The sequence below is a fragment of the Monodelphis domestica genome, chromosome 5 (assembly GCF_027887165.1).
Source record: "Monodelphis domestica isolate mMonDom1 chromosome 5, mMonDom1.pri, whole genome shotgun sequence".
NCBI classification, from domain to species: domain Eukaryota; kingdom Metazoa; phylum Chordata; class Mammalia; order Didelphimorphia; family Didelphidae; genus Monodelphis; species Monodelphis domestica.
In genome coordinates, this window is record NC_077231.1 from 168,726,438 (window position 1) to 168,740,878 (window position 14,441).

Below are 14,441 nucleotides of genomic sequence, written 5' to 3' on the forward strand. Positions count from 1 at the left end.
AACAGTAGTAAATCCTTTTTGTTATTTTTTATACCAAGATAATCATTACAGGTTTATTTCAGTTCCAAAAGAAAAATTTCTTGATTCTCCTTCATATAGCAAAATACTAAGTAAACATGAAATATCTACTTAAAAGTATAATCATTTGATTGACAGATAAAATAATTGCTTTAAAAATACTTCTGAGTCATTTTGTCCTTACCTGCAGGCATGAACCATTACTGCATGCAGTGACTGTTCCATTTCCTAGCACAGACTTGAAGAAGCATCATATCTATCTCACCAAATGTGACTAATCCTGTGGGTTTGCAATTCCTAAGCTATTTACAAAGGGCACTCCCTTTCCATATAACAACATGTTTAACAGAATAAAAAATTCAATTTTTTCAACCTAAATTTAACAGATAACCTTAGTAATTGTGTGTCAACTCCCTAAAAATAAAGGAAGAAAAAAAATCCAATATAGGCAATTTTTTTAAGAAACCAAGGAATTCTTTATCCTTGAAAATTTTTTTTAAAGATTTCAATGACTGCTACCCATAAACCAGCAGTATGCTATATAGTGATTTGCATACTGCAGCTAATTAGACTTTACTACTTGAAAAAAATCCATAGTATTTTGCAAATAAAGAATAGCTTAACCTATAGAAATATAGAACAATAACCAGCATACAAAAAATACATTATATCAAACTTGACAAGAAAAAAATATACTGGCTTGCTTCTTAGTAGTGCTACACCATTAATTGTTCATGCAAGAGATGTAGCTGTACCTTTCTGAAGAGGACGACTTCTCAGAGTTAACTGACATCAGCAGCTCAATCTTCTGCTTGATTTCTGGAAAAATCAGAAAATATTCACAACCAAGATTGCCTGCCCTTGCTATCCAAAGTCTTTTATCAAGAGATTTTTCTTCTCTAATCCCTTTTGTTCAGAATGAGGCCACAAGATTCGCAGTACTTCTGTAAAGACTGTGATTCAATGGTGCTATAAAGGAAAAAAGCTCCAGAGGCATCAGGCCTTGCTAAACTATGCACATGACTGTTTATGAAAGCAGGAAGTACCATTTCCTTTAAGCAGAGGGGTGTTTTCTTTTTTAAGGTTGAACTGAATTAAATTTACAAGATAATTCTGGCTTCAACAAATTTAAATTCAAAGGACATATTGTAAATTATGCAAAGACTCAATCAAATAGCTCCCAGAGACCATTAGTAATTAAGTTCCAAACAGGAACAAGCATATATTCATCCCTAAGCTTCCTCCATTTCACAAGGTCTGAAAAATATGGCTCTGTGAATCATTTCTGTTGCTTAAGAATGAAATATTAAATCAGTATTCCAATTTATAGATTAAAAAAATAAAAGATAAACAAGGGTTAGAGTTCACTCTTTGTTCACAATTAAAAATATGTACAGTGTAGAAGTTCCAAACATACCAGTTGAATTATTTCTAATTTTATACTTTAAGAATCGTAACCCCTCCTCCTGGTTCAATACAGTTACCAGAGAACAGGAAGACCAAGTAAATGAGCTGATATATTATACTTTGCCTTTTAGGAAAAGCTTGGCAATGCTATCCAGAAGAGAAAAGTAAAAGCTGGTTCAATTTTATTTAAAGATAATTCCTGATTATGAATTGGAAAAGAATAGGTAGAGAATACGAATTATGAGAAAGAAAGGCAAAAAAACCCTACAATGGTCTTGGCAAGAAATTCACTGAATTCAAGCATGCCTAAATATTTAAGTACATATAGCTTTGTGCATATGTAATATAGATGCAATTTATTTTGTCTGTATGTGTATATGTTACATATCTATGTGGGTAAGTATATTTCTATTTATTTTTTCTATATATATATATATATATATAAAGCTGTATCTACTGACATATATATAGAAAATAAATGAACTGCATATATATGGGGAAGGAGGATGTACAGAATATAAATACTTATAAATATAAATGCTTGGGTTTGGTGAATAATTATGTTATGTATTGAATTTTAATATATTATTATATATGCATAGCTAGATATCACTTTTTTTTACATATACTGTGAAACCACGTACAAGTCACTTAACCTCTCAGGGCCGCCAAGCAACTCTCTAAGGACACAAAATAATTTTCCTCTGAAATAGCAAAGTGTGTTTTCATAATATGAAAATCACAAACTAAAAATTCAATTAATCATAAAAAATATTTTCTTCAATTTATATATCTCAATAAAATATTTTCTGAAAAGCAGGGATGAGAGAAGGCTAAAAGATTTGGGGGTAATGGGGAAATAATTAAAATTATTACAAAAGTGTAAGAATTTCCTATATATAGAGCACTAAAATTCAGGAATATAAATTTAAATTCAGCTATTTTTGCAATTACTTTTCCTAATAAAAATACCCAAGTTTCCTTTCACTTTCAAGACAATGACTATGTATAACTTCAAAAATATTAAGGTCAAACATTTTAAATTAGCATTTTTAAAATTCTGATAAAGGTGAAAGGTTATATGTATCTATAAAATAGGTGCAACTGGCATCATCAGGAAAATTCCTGATCTCCTGTGCAGAGGCAGAGGGCACATTAACATATATGTATAAAATGTTCAATAGGGAGGAATACATTCTAGCCCATTACTGAAGGGCAAGCATGACCAAAGGCCTCTGGTTTGTTCTTCAAGTATTCCCATAACCCAGTGCATGTTAAAGATGTTTGACAATTGAGCCCACTGAATCCAGTACATGGGTTATGTACAAGCAAGGAGCAAGGAGACACAGTTTCCAGAATCTCTTTCAATATATAGCCTCTTAGGCTTAAAGTACCTTTCTTTACCCCATCCTACCTACACCTTCTGTGCCACCAAACTCCTGGCAATGGTAACTGCAATTACATGAAAGAAATAATATGTACTTGCCTAGGCAAAACTGAAACACCACCACGAATCCCTGGTTGTGTCTTCTGTTTTGGATGTCACTCCTTGAGTCCAGGTTACCAAAAAAAGATCCTATATTTTTTCCCTAGTTCCTTTTCAGTTATAGCTAAATCCAAGAAGCAAAGGGGGCTGGTTGCCTAGTAGGTAATGTTCAGAACAATTCTCAGAAGGGCACTACTGCCAGAAATCCTACAGCTGAAAAGATTAAGGAACTATGCCTAGCTAGCCAAAAGAACTGGATTTTTGAGTTTCTGGTACAGTACGGATCTGAAATGAAAATGAACTATCTGTTGAACAGTCCTACAAAGTACTTTTTACATTTCCCATATAGTACTATATTAGTAAAGGGATACTGTTTCACATTTTAATTATTTGTTAACGTTATTTGTTGACTTGTGCTTCTTAGTCTTTTGTTTAGAATATTTCTTTTGGGGTGGGGTGGGGGATAGAGCAATTAAATAACTGTCCTGTATCTAATACCTAGTTACTTCGAATACCTTTTTTAGAAAGGACTCTGTTATTTTATAAGGAGACACTAGACTGTCATACTTAATTTTCATTTCAGAGTTTTTTCTGGAACAGGCTGGGGTTGGAGACAGATTGGAACTAGACAGTATATGAAAAAGCCTACTTCCCTCTTCTTTTGGGGCCCTGGTCCCCAGAGGAGTAATACAGTCACCTCTGAGTCCAGAGCCTAGACCATTCATAAGAAAAGAACACCTCATGAGAAACAAAAGCATAGATTAGAAACATATAAAACAGAATGAGATCCATTGCTAGGTTCAAATTCTGCCTCTGAAACAAAGGGGCTTTGTGACCCTAAGCAAGTCACTCAATCTCTAAGTGCCTCAGACAAATCAATAAAATTAAAAATTACAGAAGTTTTAGTTCTGCACTTGTAGAAGAAATTTTCTTGCCTTAGGCTAGCTCCCTGCAACAATAAAACTATAATCCAGACCCTCCCTGATCCTGACTAAAAAATGTAAAGGCCTATGGGTGTGTGTATGTGGGTGTGTGGGTGTGGGGGGTGTCATAGTCATACTGTAATTCTTAACAACCTAACACAAATGCTACAAAGAAAAACTCTCACCTAAAATTCATGCTACCTAACCTAGCATGTAATCATAATGATCTCACCATGGCAATAAGTATTCCATATTTTGGGAAACTAAAAACCAACAAGAGCTCTAATTACTCAGGAAAGTCCAATCAACACATGTGGCTATGCAGTGATTCATTGGTATATGATGTTTTCATTATGGTGTCCCTCAAGAAAAAATGAGTACTCTGGAATACCCCCAAATACAAAGATGCTAATCATGCATATGTCTGCATATTCTTTGTAGCCACTCCTATACATTGCACCATTCATATTACACTTTGCCAAAAACATAGCTTGAATTTCTGTCTTAGCTCATTTCTTTGGTATTAATTACCCAGTTAGACAATTTTAGAACCATATAATTTTTTATGGCTAAAGAAGAAAATATTACTGATTGTATAGATATGAGTACTTAAAATCTTGAAGTTAGAAGGAAGACTCAAAGATTATTTGGCCCAAACACTTTAACAAGTGAGATAATTAGCCCAAGCCATTAAGAAATCCTGGTGGGACAAGAACAAAAACAAAATAATCCCTGCCCTTGGGGAGTTTATGTTCTATGAAGGGAAACCTGTATACATAAGTACATGTAAACTACATAGAAAGTAAATACAGCATATGGAGGAGGGGCCTAGAAGCAGCTATGGATGAGGAGAAAAGGAAATCAAGAAAACGGCTTTTGTAGGAGGTTGTACTTAAGCTATGTCTGAAGGAAGCAAGGGTTTCTAAGTAGAATTAAAGTGGGAATGTATTCCAGTCAAAGGGGGAATACCCACTACAAAGGAACAGAAATTAGATATGGAGTGTCATGTGTGAAGAAAAATATGCCCAATTTGGCAGGACCAGAATATAAAAAAGAGAATTATGTGAATAAATCTGAAAAATTAAACTGCAGAGAGACTGTAGATTGTATTTGATCCTAGATGCAATAGAAAACAAACAAAAAACAGAGAAATTATATAGTCAGACCAGTGCTGTAGGAAAAATATCTTTTGATTCTAAAACTGTGCATGCCCTTTGAGTCATCAATACCATTACTCCTTATATTTCAGAAATTTAAAAAGAGGGGGCTATCTGTACAAAAATATTTATTGCAAATCTTTATTAGGTAACAAAGAACTGGAAATTGAAGGATTGTTCATCAGTTGGGGAATGGCTGAACATAAATGTGGCATATGATAATAATGGAATACTATAATGCTATTAAGAAATGACGAGCAGGATGGTTTCAGAAAAATCTGAATGATTTGAATGAACTGATGCAAAGTAAAGTGAACAGAACCAGAAGAACAGTATACATAGTGGCAGCAATATTTCTTGATGATAAACTATGAATGTTCTAGTTATTCTCAGTGATACAGTGATCTAAGACAATCATAGAAATTCATGATGAAAAATGCCATCTGCCATCTGATAAAGAACTGATGCAGTCTGAATGCAGACAGAAACATACTATGTTTCATTTTTTCTTCTTTTTTCATTTGGGATCTCTTCAACAAAATAACTAATAGAGAAAAATATTTTACATAATTACACATGTAAAAATCTATATCAGATTGCTTATCATCTCAGGTAAGGAGAATCAGAAGAAGGAAGAGAATTTGGAATTCAAAACTTTTTTAAATGAATGTTTAAATGTTTTTATGTGTAATAAGGGGGAAAATATTATTTTTAAAAGAAAAATCCATTTCACAGTTTTACAGAGGACAGACTGGAAACAGAGAGACATGAGGCAAGGATACTAAAAGGCTACTAAAACAAACTAGATGAGAGACTTAAATAAGGGCCTCGGTGAGATCTGGGGCTACTGGAGTGGTGAGAATATAAAGGATACGAGGGAAATTGGAATGGGAGAATGGGGTTAAAATTGTTACAGACAACTAAATGGATACAGAACAGTGTTAAATGAAATTGAAGAAAGGAGGACAAACTTAAATTTGAAAACCTGAGTGATAGATGAAAGGTATCCTCAAGAAAAATAAGAACAACAAGAAGTGGGGTGAGTTGCAAGGAGAAGATGATTCTGTTTTGAACAAGTTATATTTGAGATGATTAGGGAAAAGAAAAGCCAGATGAAAATGTTCAGTAGGTAATGATTTGGGCCTGGAGCTCAAGAGAAACTAGAAGGAAAGTCTGGATCTATAAATCATTTGCATAGCGATAATAACTGAATCTATCTGGTGAGATTACTAAAAAGAGGCATTATGAAAGAAGCAAAAAGGGCCCAGCCAAGTCTTGCAGTATATTGGCAGTCAGGGAGGAGATCATGGCAATTCATTAAAAAAAGACAGGTAAGAGAAAAAGCAATAAGTAAATGCCATGAAAAACCAAAGAGGAAAGATTATCAAGAGGAAAGTCAAATGCTATAGAAGCATATGGAGAAAGGTATGATTTGAGTAAAAGATCATATCAAATACTCTAGAGGCCAAGAAATACGAGGGCTGAGCAAAGGATCTTAAAATCTGAACTCTGAAGACATTAATTTCATTTGAATAATAAACTCAGAAGCCAGTCTCAAAGGGTTGAGGAAGTACAGACAATGAGTATAAACAATTTTTTCTACAAGCTTGGCTAAGGAAGAAAGGTTTACAGTTTAATGGATGGTAAGCTCAAGTAAAGGGGGAGGGGGTATTGGTCTGTTTTTTGTTGTTATTGTTGTTTGTTTGTTTTTAGGGTAGGAAAGACCTGGGAAAAGAAAGTTAGACTGGAATTTGAGTGTAGTCAGGATGACCTATTGATATGGATGATAAAACAAGGAATTGAAGCAGTTTTCACTTAAGTAGCAAAGGATTCTACAATCCTGGAATTGGGAACATAAGAGGTAGCAACTCAGATATAACATTTAACCAGAGCGCTTAACCTTAAGTAACCTTTGAAGAACAAAGGGAGACTTTGGTATATCTTTAAGCACTAAGCAAAATACAATATTTAGCCTTGTATCTTGTAGCTGAAATGATGGTAGGAAGTCTGCCATCATTTATTCTGTATTATGTCTCTGAAGCAATGAGCTAGTATTAGAAGCTCTGATCAAAGGAGGAGAAGAGACTGATAGCTATAGCTATGGTGGCTGGGCTATACACCTACAAGTGACAGTCTGATTTCTGAGACAGATTCTGGGTTGAACATCCTGAAACAGGGAATTAGCCCTCATTACAGTACTGCAGTACAACTGTAGTTGTAGCTGTAGACTCCAAAGCAATGTGCTTGGATAACAAGTAGGATATACATTATATATCATCTCCAGCTTTCCAGATAAATGTTAATTTGAGCTGATCATTTGCCTGCTCCTCCAAGCAGTACTCTACCAAAGCTCAACATCAATTAGTCACTTAAAAACATTTGTAAACCCCCAATTTATGCCAGGCACTGTGGTAAGTTCTGTGGATATAAAAAGGGTCAAAATACATTCCCTGAGAACATTTTTATAACAAAACTCTCTGACAACGGTTTAATTTCCCAACTAGGTCAAACTGACAAAAAAAAAAAATCAAGCCATTCCCCAATTGATAAATGGTCAAGGGACATGAATAAACAGTTTTTCACATGATGAAATCAAAACTATCTATATGCACATGAAAAGATGTTCTAAATCCATCCTGATTAGAGAAATGCAAATTAAAACAACTCTAAGGACCCACCTTACACCTAGGAGACTAGCCAATATGGCAGCAAAGGAAAGTGATAAATGATGGAGGGGATGTGACAAAATTGGGACACTAATACACTGTGTGTGTATTAAAGGACCAAAATAGTGGAAGTGGACCAAAATTGGTCCAACCATTCTGGAGGACAATTTGGAACTATACCCAAAGGGCTTTAAAAGAATGCCTATCCTTTGACTCAGTCATACCACTGCTGGGTTTATACCCCAAAGAGATTATAAGGGAAAAGACTTAATACACAAATATTCACAGCCACACTCTCTGAGATAGCAAAAAAAATTGGAAAATTAGGGAATATCCATAATTGAGGAATGGCTCAATAAATTGTGGTATATGTTGGTGATGGAATATTATAGTGCTGAAAGTAAAAAATAACTGGAGGAATTCCATGTAAACTGGAAAGACATCCAGGAATTGATGCAGAACAAAAGGAGCAGAACCAGGAGAATATTGTACACAGAGACTGATACACTGTGACACAACTGAATGTAACAAACCTTTCTACTAGCATCAATGCAATGACCCAGAACAATCCAGAGGAACTTAGGAGAAAGAATGCTAATCACATCCAGAGAAAGAACTGTGGAAATGGAAATGCATTAGAAAAATATATGATCGAACACATAGTTTGATAGGGATATGATCAGGGTTTTGTTGTTAAAGGATCACTCTACTACAAATATGAATTTTTAAATAATGATTCATGTATAACCCAGTGGAACTGCTTGTCGACTTTGGGGAGAGGAAAGAAAGCTTGGAGGTGAATCATGAATCATATTAACCATGAAAAAATATTCTAAATAAAAAAGGGGGGGGAACCATTACATGCATTCAAAGAGCTTACAATCTAACCTGGGAAAGAAACAGCAAAAATATAGCTACAAACAAGCTATGAAAGAATAAGAAGTAATGAAAGAGGGAAGACACTAGAATTAAGAAGTACTAGGAAAGACTTCCTGTAAAAGACTGTAATTTAAAGTATGCCAGGGAAGTTAGTAGGTAGAAATGAGGAAGATGGGCATTCTAGACATGGGGAACAGCCAGAAAAACTGCTCAGAGTACAGAAAAGGAATTATTCTTTTTGATGGGATAGCAAAAAGGCTGGTGCTTCTAAGCTGAAAGGAAGAGGAGCAGCTCTCAAACTGTGTCATGAATCAGATCACTTGGGGAGCACTGAAAGTTTACAGGTTCCCAGGCTGTCCCTGATATCCTATAATAACAAAACACTGAGGAAGGCAGGAAAAAGAAACATAGGATGCCAAGCCCTAACATCAACCTCAGTCATGAAGTTGGATAGAAGAATGAGCAAACAAAAAAAAATTCTCTTATAAGAAGCTATCATGGTGACAGTAATGCTCAAGACACAAATCCTGAAAAGAACAACTAAGAAACAAAACAAATTAAAAAGAGCAAAGTCTCAGAGGAAAAAACAAAGATTTGGCACAAATTCAACTAGAATTCCTGGAAAAGATGAAACAAGACATAGAAAAAAGATTTTTTAAATATTTTATAGATAAACTGAGAACACCTAAAGAAAGAAGGGAAAAGAAATGAGCTTAGGAAGAATTAGAAGGTGAATTAACAGCTTGGTACAAAAGTTCCAAAACCTTTCCTGAGCAAAAAATCCTTAAAAATAAGAATGGAATGAATAGAAATCAATAATTTCATTTTCACAAAAAGAAACACTAAAAGAAAGTTAAAAGTTTGGAAAAAATAAGAGAAAGTATAATGTATCTAATTTTTTTTAAAAACCTTGACCTGGAAAAAAATAATGATGACAGTGAAGCTCAAGATACAAACACAAAAGATGACTACAAAATATCTACAAACAAAATTTCAAATAAAATTATAGCTTGGGAAAAAAATTCAACTAGAATTCCAAAAAGAGATGACACAAGGGTTTAAAGATCTAAAAAAATTTTATAGAGAAAATAAGGATACAAAGAAAGAAATGGAAAAGAAATAAGAGCTATGGAATAAATAATTGGAAAGGGAATTAACAATATAGCATAAGGGGCCCAAAATGTCCAAGCAATAAATTCTCTGAAAATTAGAATGGTCCAAATAGAAGCTAATGACTATATGATGAAACAAGAAATATTAAAACAAAATCAAAGGACAGGGAAAAAGAAAAACAAATGGCCTTGGAAAATTGGTCACTGAGAACAAAATTTAAGAATAACTGGACTACCTAAATGTAATGATCAAAAAGGAGCTTAAGACATCCATTTCAAGAAATCTCAAAACTGCTCACATCTCTTAGAACTAGGAATCAATTTGGAAAAAGAAAGAACCCCCAAATCACCCCCTGAAGAAACATAAAAATAAAAACCACGAAACCAAAATTCAGAGTTTCCAGGTAAATGAAAAATTATCACAAGCATGCAAAAAGAATTCAAGTACCAAGATGCTACAATTAGGATTACACATAATTTAGCAGTCATTCTTATAAAGGAGCAGACAATTTGGAATATGATATCCATACGGTAAAGAATATGAACTCACAATCAAGATTAAATTACTCAATAAAACTGTATCTGAAACTAGATGGGAAAAAAATGGACATTTAATGAAAGAGAGGACTTCCAACCATTCCTGATAAAAAGACCAGAGTTGAGGGGAAACTTTGAAGTTCAAATATAAAAGTGAAGAAAAAGATAAAAAGGTAAACATAAATGAAAAAATACTACAGAATAAACTATGACTTTTTTTAAGTTCAAATATGAGGAGATTTTATTTGTCTCTTCTGAATCCTGTTTTCTTCTGAATCAGTTTTCATTGAGGCAGTCCAATTAGATAAGACATATATGGTTTTCTTATATAATCATGATCTTAAGAAAAGAATAGAGACAGAAAGAAGAATAGAAACAATGAGGGGGTAAGAGAAAGAAAAGGAGGGAAAATAATTTCACAGAATCAGGGCACACGAATAAACATTTATACTAACAAGGAGGAGAGGGGGGAAACAGCTGACACTTGAACCTCATTCTCATCTGAACTAGTGAAAAGAATATGTATACATATACACAAACACAATTAGGTACAAAATACATTTCACACAACAGGAAAACATAAGAGAAGAGCAAATTAATGGAGGGATTATTAAACCTAAGCAAAACAAACTCTAAAGATGTACAAAAATGAAACATTTAATTAGAGGATAGGTGAACAAATTACGGCGTGTAAATATGATGGAATACTATTGTTCTAACATTTTTCAACAAATCAGGATTCTAGAAAACTGGTAACTAAATATGATACCTCCTGATATAGGAAGGTGAAGTACTCATAATGTGGAATGAGAAATACTTTTTTGGACATAGCGAATGTGGAAATCTGTTTTGATTGACTATATGTGTTTTAATTAACTCTCATGTTTCTTATGTTCAAAATTGGGAAGGGTAAAAAGCCAGATCTTGGCAGATTAAGACAAATAAAATATTGTTTAAAATGTTAAATCGTTTGAAGAAGAAAAGATCAAGGATATCCAGGGAAATAATTTTTAAAAAGGGAAGGAAGGAGGCCTCCCAGTACCAGACCTCAAACTATACTATAAAGCAGTGGTCATCAAAACAATATGATACTGGCTAAGAGACAGAGAGGAGGATCAGTAGAATACACTTGCAGTAAGTGACCTCAGCAAGACAGTCTATGACAAACCCAAAGATTCCAGCTTATGGGACAAAAATCCACTATTTGATAAAAACTGCTGGGAAAATTGGAAAACAGAATGGGAGAGACTGGGTTTAGATCAACATCTCACACCCAACACCAAGATAAACTCAGAATGGGTGAATAACTTGAATATAAAGAAGGAAACTATAAGTAAATTAGGTGAACACAGAATAGTATACATGTCAGAGCTTTCAGAAAGGAAAGATCTTAAGACCAAGCAAGACTTAGGAAGAGTCACAAAATGTAAAAAAAAATAATTTTGATTACATCAAATTAAAAAGGGTTTGTACAAACGAAACCAATGCACCAAAATTAGAAGGGAAGCAACAAATTGGGAAAAATCTTCATAACAAAAACCTCTGACAAAGGTTTAATTACTCAAACTTACAAAGAACTAAATCGATTGTACAAAAAATCAAGCCATTCTCTAATTGAAAAATGGGCAAGGGACATGAATAGGCTATTTTCAGTTAAAGAAATCAAAACTATTAATAAGCACATGAAAAAGTGCTCTAAATATCTTATAATCAGAGAGATGCAAATCAAAACTCTGAGATATCACCTCACACCTAGCAGATTGGCTAACATGACAGCAAAGGAAAGTAATGAATGCTGGAGGGGGTGTGGCAAAATTGGGACATTAATGCATTGCTGGTAGAGTTGTGAATTGATCCAACCATTCTGGAGGGCAATTTGGAACTATACCCAAAGGGCACTAAAAGACTGGCTGCCCTTTGATGCAGCCACAGCACTGCTTGGTTTGTACCCCAAAGAGATAATAAGGAAAAAGACTTGTACAAGAATATTCATAGCTGCGCTCCTTGTGGTGGCAAAAAATTGGAAAATGAGGGGATGCCCTTCGATTGGGGAATGGCTGATCAAATTGTGGTATATGTCAGTGATGGAATACTATTGTGCTCAAAGGAATAATGAACTGGAGGAATTCCATGGAAGGACCTCCAGGAATTGATGCAGAGTGAAAGGAGCAAAACCAGGAGAACATTATACAGAGACTGATACACTGTAGTACAATCGAATGTAATGCACTTCTCCATTAGTGGCAATGCAGTAATCCTGAACAACTTAGAGGGATTTACAATAAAGAACACTATCCACATTCAGAGGAAAAGCAAACAGGGAGCAAAAACACAGAAGAAAAACAACTGCTTGATTACATGGGTTGATGCAGATATGACTGGGGATGTAGACTCCAAATGATCATCCTAGTGTAAACATCAACAACATGAAAAAAGTTTTTGACCAAAGACACATGTAAAACCCAGTGGAATTGCGAGTCGGTTTCAGAAAGGGGTGGGAGAAGGGGAGGGAAAGAATATGATTCTTGTAACCAAGTAATAATGTTCTAAATTGACTAATTAAATAAAACTAAAAAAATTTAAAATTTTTAAATTAAAAAAATTTTTTCATTAAAAAATAAATGTTAAACCTTATGAAGGAAATGAGAGGATTAGGAGCAGTAATAAAAATAGTGAGAATCAATAAAGAGAAAAACATGCTAACAAGAAAGTTTAGCATTAAAATTGCTTTACAACCTAGTAACCTAGTTCAATCTACTTCTCTAAATTTATTGTTAAATTATATTTAAATTTAATATCTACAAGTTTTAATTTTCCATAAAGTTTTATTCATAATCACTTGAGATAGAAAAGATAGATAAATTTAAAGTCTCTTCCTTACTCTAAGTTTGACCATGTGCAGCACATCCTGCAGGAATCTCTGTCTCTCCTAAACCTGCCTCCTCCAGTAAGAAGTCCATGCTAAAAGCCCCAGGTGGGATCCACCCACTCCCTTTTATTTATAAACAGGGACACATAGCACTGGTATATGAAAAATGTTGATGAACCCGGTCAGCAACCCAAGATGGGGAGGGAATAAAATTCCCTCTATACAATTCGCCTTCTGATCCTTTGGGAGACTAATCTCCCCAGTGGATCATTTAAAAATAACTCTCTTTTACCTCTAAATATCTTCTAGCTAAAAGCTAAAATATTGCACTTTCTAAGAGGAAATTATAATAGTTAGAGATAAGAGGGAAATATGAGAAGAAAACAAAAAATGATTGATAGATGCATTGACAAAATGCAAATTTGTCCCCATTGGCATAAGAGTTGACATTCAAAATACGTAAGTTCAACACTCTTGAATTCAGTTCATTATATCCCAACATTCATTCTGCATCTTTTGATGCAGTGTGTGGCTTCTGCAGGCATCTTTACAGCACTTTCTCCAAAAAAATTTGCTTTCTTGATTCATGATGTTGGCACTTCATTTTCCCTGAAATTTCTCCTAAAGATTTTAAATCTTAGATTTTAGGATAATTGCACAATCCCCCCTGAGTAGGGTGTTGACCAACATCAGAATCACCCCGGTATACTTGACTAAGGTATGAGGTATATGAAACAATTGTCAAAAGAAAAACAACCCCCCCAAAAAAATGGCAAATAAAAGAGCAAAAATTAAATTCTGTATACAAATATGAATTACAAAAATAATAAAACATAAAAACCTTACATGTATAAAATTTTGAGTAAAAAAAATAAAGCTATAACAGGTCCTTGAATCACTAGCAAGACCAAATTAAAGTGATTTATTTCCCACAAGCCTATAGGACAATTGCAGCGATATAGCATTTTACCCATTTGCAGCTAGGACAACCAAAAATTGCCAAACTATAAGACAGAAGGGACTAGGTTTCAGCAGCAAATGGGAAAAATCATTCCCTGGTCTGATTTTATCTTCACTGTCAGGGATAAGGGGAGTCAGGATGATAGCTAAATTTCGGTACTTAACTGAGAGTATATCACAAAGAATGTGCACAAGGAGTCCTGTGTCTTAACATATGTCAGACCCTGCAACCTTGAGTCTCACACTAGGTTCAAGTCCTTTCCTATTGGCAAAGAAGTTCAACAATCCAACCTGGATTGGTTTGGTTCTTTTTGAACTTGTGCTACTCGACATTTGAACCCCAAAACAAGTCCTCTGTCTTGATGCAGATTCTCATCAATCCTGCTGGGATTAGTTGGTTTCCTTGACCTTGGGCTTCTTGGCACTA

General features: G+C 34.3%; 1 protein-coding gene across 11 annotated transcripts in view; it reads right to left on the minus strand.

Annotated features, from left to right (window-relative positions):
- Window positions 1–14,441, minus strand: part of SRPK2 (SRSF protein kinase 2) — a 344,030-nt gene that overhangs the window by 179,245 nt on the left and 150,344 nt on the right. For 2 of the 11 annotated variants that reach the window (XM_007504081.3, XM_056800878.1), the window contains exon 2: window positions 774–837. The exons of the other annotated variants lie outside the window; for them this stretch is intronic. In XM_007504081.3, the coding sequence (XP_007504143.1) occupies window positions 774–811 (38 nt within the window). In that variant the 5' untranslated portion in view covers window positions 812–837. The remainder of the gene's footprint in view (window positions 1–773; window positions 838–14,441) is intronic. 11 annotated transcript variants of the gene reach the window in all.